The following is a 14,366-nucleotide window of genomic DNA, read 5'->3' as shown; positions in this document are numbered from 1 at the left end:
GCTGTAAGTAAATGATCCAAAGTAGAAATCCCACATTTGTCAAATACCAGTAGAAACCCCCCACATTTGTCAAATACCAGTATATCACTATTTCCAACAAACGAAATACATTCATCCAATCAAGAAAGTAAAATCCCCGGTGACAGAAAATATAAGCACAAATAATCATCAAGAATAACCAAACTGAAATCTTCACCATTTCTAGTTTTTGTAGTCACAGGATAAGGAATAAAACTAATTTGATCACAGATATTAAACTGAATGTGGCTTTTGACTCATTAGGATCTTCACCAAGTAGCTTCAAGCATAGTTCAATCGGAATATGTCATTCAATACATAAAAGCTTCCCTGTGGTGTAGGCATCAGATGGAACATCTGGGAAAGTACAGATAGCAAGAATCTCAGTTAGAACGGGCTAAAGAAAAAATAATCCAAGATACTGATACGTCCTAACACAGACATAATATTCTAGACCTGAAAACCATCAATGAGACTAGTATGACAACCATGTCTTTTAAATTGAAAAAAACCAAAAATCAAATGAGAAATATAGATATATATCTGTAACAGAAAAGAGCAAGTAAAAGAAGATTGGACAGGGTATTAAAAGTGCAAGAGACCAAACCGTCAAGTTAGCCATCTGATCAAATAGATAAACACCATACAAATTGGGACCAAATTAGTTGACCACATACACAAATTCCCTATAGGCCTATACTCAATCAAGTCTTCTCTAAACATCAGAAGATAATTGATGCTACTAGATCAACACAAAGATTGAATCGATACTGCAAAAGGTTACATGACTACAGGAAAATTTTCTACAGAAAATTTTTAATGATGAACACAGTCTTCTTCACTATTTTACCTCAAAAGTATATGAGAGTATACTTTTAGTTACTACAGGTGTGTATGCTTTTAGTGATGTTTTCACATCTAATCACTATAAGGGAAAAGTTGGTTTTAAGTCATTTGATCTATTGGGAGCAGATTTGGGGACATCTCTCGTCCATCCTACTTTCTGAGTCAAATAAAATCTCCGCACTAGCAAAGATGAGGCACTATGAAAGGCATTATAGAGCGAAAGGCAAGTAGGAAAACCCTAAGACCTACCACAAAAAAAATAAAAAGTTGAAACAACTAAATAAAAACTATTTATGATACACATAGCAATTCATAGACCTCGAGATAATATAATCATCCACTAGTCAGTAGATCAATCGCCTTAGTTACAAGGCCAAGTCCAATCTGTATAAGCACTTGGAAAACAAACTCAAAATAACACATGTTAAAACTACCAATTGCTCGTCCCATAGATATAATAAAGCCTAATAAATTCCTCAATTACAGTGTAACCCTGCCACTACTAATTTTGATCCGTAAAAGCAATTGCACAGTTCACAATTAAAACAGTAAGTCGAGAACGATTATTAACAGATCAGACAATACAAAATGCCTACAGGGAGGGAGGGAGGGAGAGAGAGAGAGAGAGAGACCTGACTAAACTTAAGAGCGTGTTGTTCGCCAACGAGTTGGAGATTACCGGAGACGAAGACAAGCATGCCACCAGCAGGACCAGAAGGCTGACAATCAACGGTAGTGATGCTATGCTTACACTGCTGAAAAGGAAGACTGGTAAGCTTAGCAACAATGTTAACAGAGCCTTGAATTTTCTGACCTTCGAAAGTTAACATAGAAGCTTCCTGATACAAATTCCCCAGATTCGAACGATTGTTATCGAATGTTGAGTAGTAGTGCTCCACAAACGCCTTCGCTACTGCATCTGGATCCATCTCTCCCCCCTCTCTCTCTCTCTCTCTCTCAATATCTCTCTCTGCCGCAGCTGCTTGTATGCTATGCTATTATACCTAGCGTCAAACCCAGCTGCTTTGCCTGCAATGAACGCTACTTTTTAAGTGTATATCGTTTAATAAAAGGATTTCTTTTTCATTTCTTTTTTTAATATTTTTGGGAGATTTTTTACCTTTTACTATTATTTTCTTGTTTCCTTCCCACTGTTTTGGTACTGTTTCATTTACCTCCAAATAATCGTTCACCATTTTTGTCGTAAAACTAAATTTTATTCTTCACCTAAATACTTATATCAAAATTTTCACAAAAGAATATAGCAGTATGTTTTTATCATTTTGATAAATATTAGGAAACTAATTTTTTGTTATATCAACCATTTTGAAAAAAGGAACTAATTATTATAATTTTTTATTTTTTTAATAGGTAAATTGATTTTAGTACAAATAATAATAAGCATCATGATCCGGAAAAATAATAATACTCTCAATTGGACTGGACATGTATAAACAGCAAGCTGCCAAAAGATCACATGATAGTTTGGGCCACTCACTTTTCACATAGCTGACTATCCTTCAGAATCGGCCCATGACACTGTGAAAAGGGGGTTTGGTCTTAACCAGCCCATAAAAAGGGAAAGAATGCAAATCAGCAAACCCAATCATCACACGCCACGTACAAAGAACACGTGTCCTCTCCAATACAGAACAGCACTAGAAAAAACAGGTGAACAAACAAGCTGAGAAATAAATACGTGACTTGAAAAACCAAAAATCACATCGGAAAATCTCTCCGGCGTTTCTTGTTTGCGGCAGCTCAAAAATCTTCAAAGCCATGGTAATCATTCTAATCCTCCTGCTCAATGTTGCAAACTTTTTATTATAATTTTTTGGCTGTTAAAATCATTTCAATAAATATTTGATTGCGGTAAAATTAGATCACTCTTAATTTTTTACCTTTTACGTTCCTGTTTTTTGATGTAATTTCCCGACACCGCAGCCGGCAGCAGAGCATGTGGCCGCCTCAGGCCTAATTAGTGTTGTTTCTACACATGCAACTTTGATCTCAATCTGTGCTTTAATTATATATTTTCGAGAATTTAACTTGATTTTTTGTGTATTTGATATAATTCTAGATGTTGTCTTCTATGGTTGTAAGTAAGACATTGATTTGTGTTGTTTATAAGTGCATCCTGTTTTGCTTTAGATGTATGGTGATCATATCTGTAATGTTGAGCTTCAAAAGGTGTTTTATTTTTTTGACAAGTATATAGTAATAAGTGTTTTGTGTTGTAATGATAATCTTCACCTGCATTAAGATTTTTCCTGTAAGTTTGTAACATTCTTACATCTTGTACATCTACTTAATTGTCGAGCAAAAGACATTTTGATTGGTGCTTTGATAGCCCGCAATATTCAAATGCTGTCATTGAACTTGACAAACTTTTAACTGAAAATATATTATGATTTTGGGTTGAGAGTTGTGATCTTGAAGCAGCACATTGTCTTTACTTCTGAGTAGGTCCAATTGTATAGTACAGTAGTACACATGGGAATTTTGTTTGCACAAATTATATGGGCACGGCTAGTGATGGCTGACTGGATAGTTTAACAATTGGTTTGTTTTCAGACGACCTCAAAGCGACTTTCTGATAGGAAGGTGCAACGATTTCAGAAAAACATTACCAAGCGAGGTGCAGTGCCTGAGACAGTTTCAAAGAAAGGCGGAAACTATCCTGTTGGCCCCATTTTGCTCGGGTTTTTCGTGTTTGTGGTTGTTGGATCATGTAAGATAAACCTGACTCTTTTCTTGATATTAAGAACTTATTGTTTACTTCTGCATTAGTTTTCTTGGAGTTACAAAGTAATTGTTGTTTATGTCAACAAGGCTTGTCTTGCACTTAAGCTTTTGGCCGTGCCTTCCATACAGTTAATTCTATATTAGTGTGAAGAGGTTGTCTGAACATCGAGAATGTACTGCAGAGCAGATTATTAACATTTATAAGATTAGATTGAAGTGGATTGTATAACTTTCTTTTAGGTACAAGCCCTTGTCAAAACATAGATTTCAAACATTGTCATGTTCTTGTGTTTTCATTGCCTTCGAGCATATATTTTATCAACCCCCAATCTGGTATCATTCTAATGGAGGCTTTTCTTTATCTTTTCAGCCCTGTTTCAGATAATCAGGACAGCTACAAGCAGGGGTATGGCTTAACAACAATACAGCTACAACTGGATAATTGGCTTCTTCATGTCAAGCAACTTTACCCAAACATAGAAATGCTAGATTCCATGTACTGGATTAGCTGATCTTTATGTTGTGTAAACAGAGGAACTGTTGTGAAGTTTGTCAAACTTATCTTCAAGAGTCTTTACCCGTCATTGTAACTCACTCTGTCACTTTCTTTTGCCCAAATTCAACATCTGCATTGTAGAATACCCCTGTTCCAAATCGCCAGTTTGATTACTGAGCACTGAGCATATGTTTTCGAATTTGTTTACAAATATGTTGATTCAAAAGCTTTAACATGAGGAATCTGATCTTGGAAGTGAATTACACCCACATAATGTGATACAAGCTTGACCCCAATATATGTTGAACAAAGAGGTGAAATGTACCATATAAGGTACAACAGAAGTCTCTGTTTGAAGTTCAACAGCAGTGAATCTAGACAGCCAAATGAAAAATTCTAGCACAAGAACGAGCAGAGATTATATCCAAACTTGATTATGTAGAAACCGTACATTAAAATAATGGAAAAGTCTTGCTGCTTATTCTTACAGGGCTGTGTATCAGCACGAGTTTTTCTTTAATATGTTTGAAAACTAAATAAAGAGCATACAGATACAAGAGACCCATTAACAACCTTTTCTTCACCATCATAATTGCAGACGCAACGGTGAAAGTGTGCCGCCTGTTTGCAATATAATTTCGTGTGAAATAAAATCTCACCCGCTTTCAAGCAGGTGCTTCAAAAGTGAAACAAAACAAATTCATACTGGATTTGTCAAGCAAGGGTGAAATGCTGTGCCACATGAAACCCACTGCTCCTTTGATCCATGAGGCAGCACGCAGCGAGGAACCTTCACCCATTGCCTCTTTGTCACATCATACATAACTATACGATTCATATGTTTAGACTTAAGTGACAACATAAACAAGCCATTGTTGCCCAAGCAAGTCATCCTAATGTGCTTTCCGTAAAACTCCAAGCACCATACATTTGGCATTCTGTCAACCTCCTTCCATAGAAGTGTCATCTTCTGTAACTCCCATATGCATACACAAGTGGCAGCATTCTTAGTCAGTAACCCCACAAGTAATATTTTTCCCCCACATGCTGCAAGTGTATGATCACTCAGATGTTTTGGGGCTGGGACTTTAAACTGCTTCCAAATTCCTGTCTTCATATTATAGCTCAAAATCCCATCAGGATCTGAACACATGAAGTAAATCAAACCATCTATGCAAATTGCCTGCGAGTTGAAGTTTAGTGATAATGGCAGCTTGATACTGGATGGCATGCTTCCAGGTCGTGTCCAAGAGTTTGTCCTGGAGTCATAAACTTCATATTCCCCATCACAACCAACCCAAATGATTTTATAGCCGCTGCTAATAAATTTCTCATTCACTGCCATCCCCACAGCCACATGTGACCAAAATCTGATCGACCTAGGCGGCAATTCTTTGAAAAATTTTGTAAGTGGGTTGCAGACGTAGAAACTTCGATGTCCGATATCAAGGAAACATACAAGACCCCCAGCTGAAGCTAATGGCAATACATTTATATTAGTGGGTAGAGCAGGTATTGTTGGATGGTACCATTTCTGTAAGGCAGGGTCATACATAGCTGCAGTATCTACATTCCCACGAGTAACAGTGCAAAACCAAGGTTGAGCCTGTGGTACTTGAGCACACTGCCAGGAGAAACTATGAGAAGTAGGCAATGAATCCCACTTACGACACACTGATCGAAAGCGGAAAAAAGACGCTACAGGAAGTCTTGCAATGACTGCTTCAAAAAGATCTTCCGGAAGTTCTTTCCAAATCTGGTCTTCCATCATGTCATCAACAGGATCAGTCATTGCAGTCGGTTCTACCCTATCTCTATCCATCCGGTTTCTCTTTGTAGGAGGCTTGTCAGGATCAAACATCTCAAAATTTCCAGAACTTTCAAGCTTCTCATTTCTTAATGAAAAACTGCAGCAATCGTCTTCATGCGAGCTATCATCAAGATTCAGAGAACACCATCTGCCAAAAACATGAGTTCAACACGCAATTTTTTTAAGTGATATTGAAAAACGTTTTACCAAAGAAGTTGTCAAATTTGATAGCCACGGGAAGATATTTCATGCTTCTGACAAGATAGAAATATGAAAATAAACAAACTATAAAACGAGCTAACAGTATCAATTTAGCTACAAAGTACATATTATTCCGCCATTGGGCTTTAGTTTCTTTAGAAAAAGGAACCTTCTCCACCTAACTTATCTATTTTTTTAGAAAAGAATTACCGAAGCCTGATTACGTAAGCTCTCAGCAACGATTTAGTCAGCTAATGCTGAAACAAATTTATATTAACATCAAACCTGAATACCAGAAACATCAAAAGAGAGGCTGGAAGTTGTTTTTATCTCCACAGTCTAATGATATAAATTTTTTTGCTACTAGTAATTAAAATTTTTACTCGCAATGTAACAGAAGTTTACTACTTTTTAAAATGTTTATTACTTCCAATGTCAACAGAATCATACTAACTTTTCAAATGTTTATTACTCACAAATCAAAATGTCAACAGAGTTGCTATTTGCTAATGATACAATTTTAACTATTGCAACACTTGAACGTGCTGCAAATTATTATGACCTGAAATAATGAGCCAGTTCATGTTAAAATGAGGGCTACCTAATAGCCTTGTAGCAGTAGTAGACTCCTTCCCTATCCAGTCCAAAATGTTATTTTCTGACTCTAGTTCTCCGCTCCACTCTCTAAATTCAAACAACATTTTAGGCAAGGTCATGGCGGAGATAGCTTAGAATAAAAAGAACAGGCGATACATAACTACATATTAGGTTGTGTATGCTATAGAGGCTGACATTCATTTCAACAGATGCATGTGACAATTTTCAATTTCATGTGTGCATTTAGTGTGTTTATATGTACAACACTATTCTTAATATGAGTTACAGAGACATGCACAAATAAATCAATAACTAAAACACTTCTCAAGAAAAGTAAAATTGGCAGAAGCAGATACCAATTCAGATGCCAGTATATATACATATTCTAAAACTTGACAAGTTAGATTTAGTGTTATGCTCCTTTTCTTCTTATTCTCTGCGTGTTATTGATGAAAGTCATTTACACAGTATGCATCATAACATTCAAGTTTAAAACATGACATAATGTACTGTGGTATATGCGATATGCCGACATCTATGCACAATAATGATAATCTTGTGCAAAACTTGGCTACTTGACCCACTGAGGATCTAGCTATATCTAGTTTAAGCAGACATAGTACATGGAATAGTGTAAAGGTCTAGTAGCAGAAACTTAAAAAAAAGGAACATAAATTCTTCAAGGTAGTACACCCCCAACTCCAAGTCACCAACCACAAATTGCGTGGTGTCAAATTTTAGTTGCACGTGTATTGTATACAGAGCATAAGCAGCAACCCACTAGACCACATATAATGCATCTAATCTGTAAAGGCCAATACATATACAGTTCCCCAAAAAAAATTATCTCACTTACATTGGGGGTTATGTGCATCTAATCTATATGTAGTTAATTATAGATGCTGATGTAAGCTTCTATATTTAATTTTCTTCTAGATAGAATTTTCAAAAGTTGAAGTCCGTACTAAGTAGATCAGGATGTATTCAGTGTACATGTACAATATCATTATTAATATAAATTACAGATTACAGATAAATGAAAAAAGAATCAAAAACAAAGAAATTCTCAAGATAGGTGAAATTGGTAAAAGTTATAGATATGGTGAATAGAGATGAATATAAATACAGATGCCAGTAAATAAACATTTACTAAACCTTGACAAGTTAGATTCAGAGTTAAGCTCCTTTCTCCAAGTGTTGTTGCTGAAAGTCTTAAAAATATGCAGTTTGTGTTATGTCATCGAGAAAATATAATATAAGACACATTGGTATAACAACTATGCACCACTAATGCTAATCTTGTGCTATACTTGGGTATTGAAACCAATGTTATCTATTAAACAAAATTTAATTCAGTTCTAGCAGTCGAACACTAAAAATCCAGCACTTCAATTTTATAATGGTTGTACACCCCTGTCCTCAGAACCCCCAATCGCCTTATGTCAATTTTAGCTGCACGTCTGTGTGTGTGTATGCACAACTGAGTAGTGAACCATTAGACCACATACGTAGCCTCTAATCCCATTGGCCAATTCAGATACATTTTGCAAGAGTACTGCGAGAAGGCATTTCAGTATTTCACATACTGCCATACTAACGCTATGCGCACATAACAACGACAATCAAAACCGTATAATAACTAGTTAGGGAGCATCCGAAACAATAAGCCCTAGCTTCCAAAACAATGACGTTTCCAAAAATGAACAGATTGTACACGAATCTAAAACTTACTTACACATGGATGAATCATAACATTATTATATCAATTAAAAACACACACAATAAGACCAAATTAAAAGGAGCGAGACCTAATTCAGAGAGAGAGAGAGAGAGAGAGAGAGACCTGGAGCGGGGAAAGTGAAGGAGAGGAGAAGGATTGTGGGGAAAAGTCGTAATATTGAGAAGAAAAGGCGAAGAAGAAAAGGAGGTGGTGGTGGTGGAATGGTGGTGGTCGGCGGCGGATGCGAGTTGAATAAAGTCGTCAAACTGAGCAATGATCTGCTTCAACATCACATCACCATCTCATCTGTGTGTGTATATGTAAGTATAATGCCTAACTAATCAATCATAATAAGAGCAGAGCATAGCATAGTCTCTTCATTTCATTCACATGCCCCCTTTTTCTCTCTTTCACCTTTGCCTTTCCCACTTTTCTCACCCTCTAAGCTACCTATTTCCTTTTTTTATTATTATTATTTCTTTTTTATTGCTACAATTACTAGTTATTTGTTCGAGTAATTATGATATTCTAATTATTCCTTTCCTTTTCCTCTCTTTACTGCAACTTCATCCCCCACTCGTGCCATCATTGCTACTTAGTACTTGACCCACCTCACCCTCTTCCTCTTGTTCTATTCCATTTCACCTCTTTTTTACTAAATAAATACTTACCTCATCTTCAAATTCAATCGATATGAAACACTAAAATTCACCGAATTCACAATTTTTATGGGTATAATTTTATATACATATATTTCATGTTATTCCAAAATGTTACTAATTTTTTGTTAGCTCATTATTGAATGTTTCTCGTTATCTTTTTTCATTTGGGTGATTACATGTCGTGTTAGAACTGTATTCGACATTAATAATTAAAACAAATATAATATTTCTTTGAATGTTAAAATTAAATTCATATCCGAATTTGAATTCGTTGATTGTTGATCAGAACAGTTTTTCTCGGATATTTATAATTTTTAATTATATAATAAAGTTCGATGATACTAATGAGATAAATAATTTTTTTCATATATTTGTTTAATGTTTACGAAAAAGGGGACGAGCAAGTTTTATACTCCATCCGTCCCAATCAATTCTATACAGTTTCTTTTTTGGGATGTCCCATCATTTCTATACATTCCCAAAATAGCAACTTTTTATAATATAAAACACTACTACACCCACTACATTCTCCCATTATCTCTATTTTATAATAATAAAAACACTATTACACCCACTACCTTCCTCCTATTAAAAAATATATGGGTCCCGTCACTTTACCTACTTTCCATTTAACTTTACTCATTTCTTACACTTTTTTTTGGTCTCCGTGTCCAATCCCAATGTATATAACTCACTGGGACGGAGGGAGTATTTAGCAACAATAATAAAGGACAAGTTCCTCAAAAAAAGTAAAAATAAAGGACAAATTGTCATGAACTTCTGATCATTTGAAAGGAAAAAATTGCACCAAGTTGTAAGTTATATGAAAGACAAACAAGACTAGCCTCTAACATCCTTGGGAGCCCAAATTGTCAGATCATGTACGAAATGTGTGAATTTTAGACCCGAAAAACTAATTTTAATTAGGACCAATATGGTCATGTTATCTTAGGAGGTACTCCCTCTGTCCCTCTCATTTCTTTACGGTTACTATTTTGGGATGTCCCTCTCATTTCTTTACATTACCATAAATAGTAAGTTTTTTTCATCATTACACCCACTATCTTCCCCCACTATCTCATATTTAACAATAAAAACTACTATTACACCCACTATTTTCCTCCACTATCTCAAATCTATTATTAAATATTGATGGGTCCCACCACTTTACCCACTTTTCATCTAACTTTACTCATTTTTCATATATTGTCTTGGTCTCCGTATCCCCCACCAATGTAAACAATTGAGGGGGACGGAGGGAGTAACAAGTAACAACAAAGCCCAATAGCACTATGAAATCAAACCACATTGCAGAAAGGTTTTAACAACTTGTAATCAAATGAAAAAATTATGTTGGGCTAGATAAGCACTCGTTCTTTAAGATGCCTCACCCATTTCTTACCTAAGCATGCTTCATGATAATCTCACTTTGTAGAGTGATCAACTTCTTAAAACCTACTTAAAATGCATGTATTATCCGTGAAACCAGAATGAAACCTTGCTTTTAATCTCCTATAAGACCAAACCGTCAAATGCCGTGCTTTCCATTCATCTGCAAACAAAAATGGCATCGAATCATGAAGAACATATTTTTCGAAGCCGATATGCAGCGGTTCCGATTCCTGATAACATGACCCTGCCAGAGTTTGTGCTACATGATGTTGAATTGTATGCCGAAAAGGTGGCGTTTGTGGATGCTTTTTCGGGGAAAGAATATACGTATGGTGAAGTTAGTAGAGATGTTAAGAGGTTTGCCAAGGCATTGAGGTCACTTGGCCTTAGGAGGGGACATGTTGTGATGGTTGTACTTCCTAACATCGTCGAGTATCCAATTGTTGCTCTGGGAATTATGGCTGCTGGTGGCGTTGTTTCGGGCGCCAATCCAGCTTCACATGTGTCTGAAATCAAGAAACAAGCTGAGTCTGCAGATGCCAAGTCCATTGTCACCGATGCCACAACATATGAAAAGGTACGTCGCCATAGTTCTGCAATCGTTACATTCGTTCAAATTACATAATATGTTATGCCTTTAGGTTAAGTTATATAATGCTGTGAATAATAGGTGAAAAGTCTGGGACTACCAAATGTTATAGTAGGGGAAAAACGCGTAGAAGGTTCCATATATTGGAATGAATTGCTTGATGCAGCAGAGCGAGCAAGCGATAGCATTATGAATGAAAAAGTGCAACAATCTGATATATGTGCCCTGCCATTCTCATCAGGCACCACAGGGCTCTCCAAAGGTGTCATGTTGAGCCACCGCAACTTAGTTGCCAATTTGTGCTCCACACTCTTCAGTGTAGGTCCGGAACTAGTGGGAAATGTCACCACATTAGGCCTTATACCGTTTTTTCATATATATGGCCTTACTGGAATTTGTTGTGCTGCACTAAGAAACAAAGGGAAAGTTGTGGTGATGAACAGGTACGAGCTACGGACATTTCTGAATGCACTGATCAAATATGAAGTCACTTTCGCGCCAATTGTGCCACCTATCATCCTGGGATTGGTTAAAAACCCCATTGTGGATGAATTTGATCTTAGTAAGCTGAAGCTCAGGTCTATCATGACAGCTGCTGCACCTCTAGCTCCAGAAATCCTTGCTGAGTTTGAGAAAAAATTCCCAGATGTCGTAGTCCAAGAGGTATGAAAATGAAAGTAAACTGTGCTCTACGTGTTCCTTGCCTTTCTTTCCCGTATTCAGTATTCAAATGATTGAAGTGATCTTTCCTCTGGCTACCAGGCATATGGAATGACAGAACATAGCTGCATTACACTCACACACGGAGATCCTAATAAAGGCCATGGCATCGCAAAGAAGCACTCGGTTGGTTTTATACTTCCTAATTTGGAAGTAAAGTTCATCGATCCTGATACGAATCATTCCCTCCCTCAAAACACACCCGGGGAGGTCTGTGTAAGAAGCCAATGCGTGATGGAAGGTAACATACATGATCTCAAATTGTAGCATTAATCACTAGGAAATCTGGTGGAGTTATCAACTATTAATTTGGTTCATGTGCCTTTTACATTACAGGGTACTACAAGAATGAGTATGAAACTGCACACGCCATTGATAAAGACGGGTGGCTACACACCGGTGATATTGGCTACATTGATGATGACGGGGATGTGTTCATCGTAGATCGCATTAAAGAGCTCATCAAATTCAAAGGATTTCAAGTAAAATTGTCAAGTATTCAAATAAATAATATGGGAAACTCAAAATAATAGGTTGAAAAGCTTCACAGTTGTGGTTTACTGCAGGTTGCTCCAGCGGAACTAGAAGGCATCCTTCTAACACATCCCTCAGTAGAAGATGCTGCAGTTGTGGGGTGATTATTCGATTCCAGACTCTGCAAATAATATATAATGAAGAGTTGATTATGATATCGAAAATGTTGGAATTATGTATGCAGGTTACCAGACGAGGAAGCAGGGGAAATACCAGGAGCCTGCGTGGTGATGAACAAAGAAGCAAAAGACAGTGAGGAGGAAGTGATGAGTTTCGTGGCCTCAAATGTGGCGCACTACAAGAAAATCAGAGTGCTGCAATTCGTGGATTCGATTCCCAAATCGTCGTCGGGGAAGATCATGAGAAGGGTGATCAAAGATAAGATGATCCAAACGATCAAGACCAGTTGCCCTACAACAACTCGCAAGGGGGCTTTCTAGTTATTAACAAACGATAGAGGACTTGTCCAAACATTTCAGTGTTGTATGCTTCATTATCACCATGTTTTATATTCAGGCCTAATAATTATAAATATCAACAATGAATCATTGACTGTATTATTCGAATATCTTGAGCCCCAAGATTTCACTTGTTTTGGTAAATAATCTACAACAACGGCGGAAAAAAAAATACTATCTACATATCTGGGAACGAAATATCGAATCTAATACGCTAATATTAAGAGCTGGGCAATATTTTCTTATAGCAGACTCTCTCAGACCTGCACTAAACCTCAACTCGAGTCATTGTTTTTGTATTGAACAAGGCATGAATTTAGGTTTGCAATCAAAAAAGTAAGTTGACTAGATTCAAGTTTCAAGAATCTGTGTCAAAAAAAGAACTAGTCTGCTTTTGAAAGACCAGATGAGTTGACGGGAGTTTACTACTGTTACGTAAACTAGGTTTCTGAGTCATCGACTTGCGTTTGCAACTAGACCATAAACATGTTCAGTCAACGGTGACTCCAAGTTGATGATTCCTTGCTCGCTTCTAAATTTTCTTCTTGTAACCTAATTTTTCAAAAATATTTAAAGCTCAATACGAAAAATTTGGGATATAAATTCAGAGACCATTTACTTATCTTATAAAAATTACTCTAGTTTGTAAAATATTTATGTAATTTTTGTTGGAAATTCTGATTATTATAACAACATAGAGGCAGTTATATATCATATTAAACAAGCCAAGGCCAAGCAAGTTTAAACAAAACGCGAAGGTAAAACACATGCATATCAGTGACTGTAAGACAAGAGGAAGGAGAGAAATTGTACCAGTAGCCATAGCCTGAGGCAACGACATGTACAACACGAAAATGACAAGAACAGCTGAGTCGTCAGGCCTTATACGAAGACCTGACTGCTCTTGAAGAGAATATTGCCCCCACCTGCTGCACTGGGGATGCTTGCAACACCTCCTCCAGGATAAAACAGCTCAGAGCTTTGAACTACAGCACCTTCGAAGCTCAACAACGACTAACTCCTCACTCGCCAGAAAACCAACTTCTGAACTGACTGTGTTTGGGAGAGAAAGTAGAGAGGAAGAAGAGAATGTAGGTGTGGTGTGTAAAACTCAGCAACTTAGTCCTCTATTTATACTAGAGGCTAAGTGTAACTGACCACCCAAATTTAATATAAGAATTTAAGCTGCACATTAAAAATAAATCGTAACAGCTGATTTATTATAATGTAACAGCTGATATATATTAATCCACACATTAAACCAGCCGTTTTATATATATATATTTTAATTTCTGAATATATCATCAGTTACAAGTCCAGGTTCATTGTATCTGACTTAGCCCACAATTGTATAATCCGACCCAGTCCAATTGAGCCCAACAGACACAACCCAGCCCAACTGATAAATAAATTCTAATTAAAATATTATATTAAACCAATACGAAATAAAATTCCCCGCCCAGGTCGCCTCGCGTACGCGAGACGCCGAGACATTCGCCCAATTCGCCCAAATCGCCCTTCGACCCGTCCCGTCCCGTCCCGTGACGTGACGTGCCGAGCCGAGGCGTGGCGGGGCGG

General features: G+C 36.9%; 4 protein-coding genes across 5 annotated transcripts; 2 read left to right on the top strand and 2 right to left on the bottom strand.

Annotated features, from left to right (window-relative positions):
• Positions 1-90: 90 nt before the first annotated feature.
• Positions 91-1,908, bottom strand: LOC108197385 (nuclear transport factor 2B). The gene is made up of 2 exons (XM_017364991.2): positions 1,497-1,908; positions 91-375 (listed from the first exon to the last, which is right to left on the bottom strand). The coding sequence occupies exons 1-2, from the start codon at positions 1,791-1,793 to the stop codon at positions 301-303; spliced, it is 372 nt and encodes a 123-aa protein (XP_017220480.1). The 5' UTR covers positions 1,794-1,908; the 3' UTR covers positions 91-300.
• Positions 1,909-2,509: 601 nt separating this feature from the next.
• Positions 2,510-4,250, top strand: LOC108199753 (uncharacterized). Its single transcript, XM_017367714.2, has 3 exons — positions 2,510-2,646; positions 3,439-3,595; positions 3,980-4,250. Exons 1-3 carry the CDS (start codon positions 2,644-2,646, stop codon positions 4,024-4,026), a joined length of 207 nt encoding a protein of 68 aa, XP_017223203.1. The 5' UTR covers positions 2,510-2,643; the 3' UTR covers positions 4,027-4,250.
• A 273-nt stretch (positions 4,251-4,523) lies between these two features.
• On the bottom strand, positions 4,524-8,894 carry LOC108199752 (F-box only protein 6). Of its 2 annotated transcripts, XM_064082848.1 has the most exons (3): positions 8,557-8,700; positions 6,718-6,800; positions 4,524-6,063 (listed from the first exon to the last, which is right to left on the bottom strand). In XM_064082848.1, exon 3 carries the CDS (start codon positions 5,964-5,966, stop codon positions 4,806-4,808), a length of 1,161 nt encoding a protein of 386 aa, XP_063938918.1. In that variant the 5' UTR covers positions 5,967-6,063; positions 6,718-6,800; positions 8,557-8,700; the 3' UTR covers positions 4,524-4,805. The 2 variants fall into 2 exon arrangements, with proteins under 2 accessions (XP_063938918.1, XP_017223202.1); XM_017367713.2 differs by lacking the exon at positions 6,718-6,800 and having other exon boundaries at positions 8,557-8,894.
• Positions 8,895-10,593: 1,699 nt separating this feature from the next.
• LOC108198861 (4-coumarate--CoA ligase-like 1) lies at positions 10,594-12,896 on the top strand. The gene is made up of 6 exons (XM_017366636.2): positions 10,594-11,064; positions 11,158-11,739; positions 11,839-12,037; positions 12,133-12,278; positions 12,363-12,430; positions 12,515-12,896. Exons 1-6 carry the CDS (start codon positions 10,660-10,662, stop codon positions 12,768-12,770), a joined length of 1,656 nt encoding a protein of 551 aa, XP_017222125.1. The 5' UTR covers positions 10,594-10,659; the 3' UTR covers positions 12,771-12,896.
• Positions 12,897-14,366: the final 1,470 nt, after the last annotated feature.

The sequence above is a fragment of the Daucus carota genome, chromosome 8 (genome assembly GCF_001625215.2).
Source record: "Daucus carota subsp. sativus chromosome 8, DH1 v3.0, whole genome shotgun sequence".
In the NCBI taxonomy this organism is placed as follows: Eukaryota; Viridiplantae; Streptophyta; class Magnoliopsida; order Apiales; family Apiaceae; genus Daucus; species Daucus carota.
The sequence above is the reverse complement of the archived record's forward strand: the minus strand, read 5'-3'. Positions and strand labels throughout refer to the sequence as shown.

What these genes read in the sequence shown, in the direction of transcription:
- LOC108197385 (XM_017364991.2), bottom strand. Translation starts at nt 1,793, where the DNA reads ATGGATCCAGATGCAGTAGCGAAGGCGTTTGTGGAGCACTACTACTCA. An exon ending in ACGCTCTTAAGTTTAGTCAG is followed by an intron (nt 376 to 1,496) that starts GTCTCTCTCTCT and finishes GTACTTTCCCAG; the next exon opens with ATGTTCCATCTGATGCCTAC.
- LOC108199753 (XM_017367714.2), top strand. An exon ending in GTTTGTGGTTGTTGGATCAT is followed by an intron (nt 3,596 to 3,979) that starts GTAAGATAAACC and finishes TTATCTTTTCAG; the next exon opens with CCCTGTTTCAGATAATCAGG.
- LOC108199752 (XM_017367713.2), bottom strand. Translation starts at nt 8,723, where the DNA reads ATGTTGAAGCAGATCATTGCTCAGTTTGACGACTTTATTCAACTCGCA. An exon ending in CTTCACTTTCCCCGCTCCAG is followed by an intron (nt 6,064 to 8,556) that starts GTCTCTCTCTCT and finishes TGTTTTTGGCAG; the next exon opens with ATGGTGTTCTCTGAATCTTG.
- LOC108198861 (XM_017366636.2), top strand. Translation starts at nt 10,660, where the DNA reads ATGGCATCGAATCATGAAGAACATATTTTTCGAAGCCGATATGCAGCG. An exon ending in CAGATGTCGTAGTCCAAGAG is followed by an intron (nt 11,740 to 11,838) that starts GTATGAAAATGA and finishes TCTGGCTACCAG; the next exon opens with GCATATGGAATGACAGAACA. An exon ending in TCAAATTCAAAGGATTTCAA is followed by an intron (nt 12,279 to 12,362) that starts GTAAAATTGTCA and finishes GGTTTACTGCAG; the next exon opens with GTTGCTCCAGCGGAACTAGA.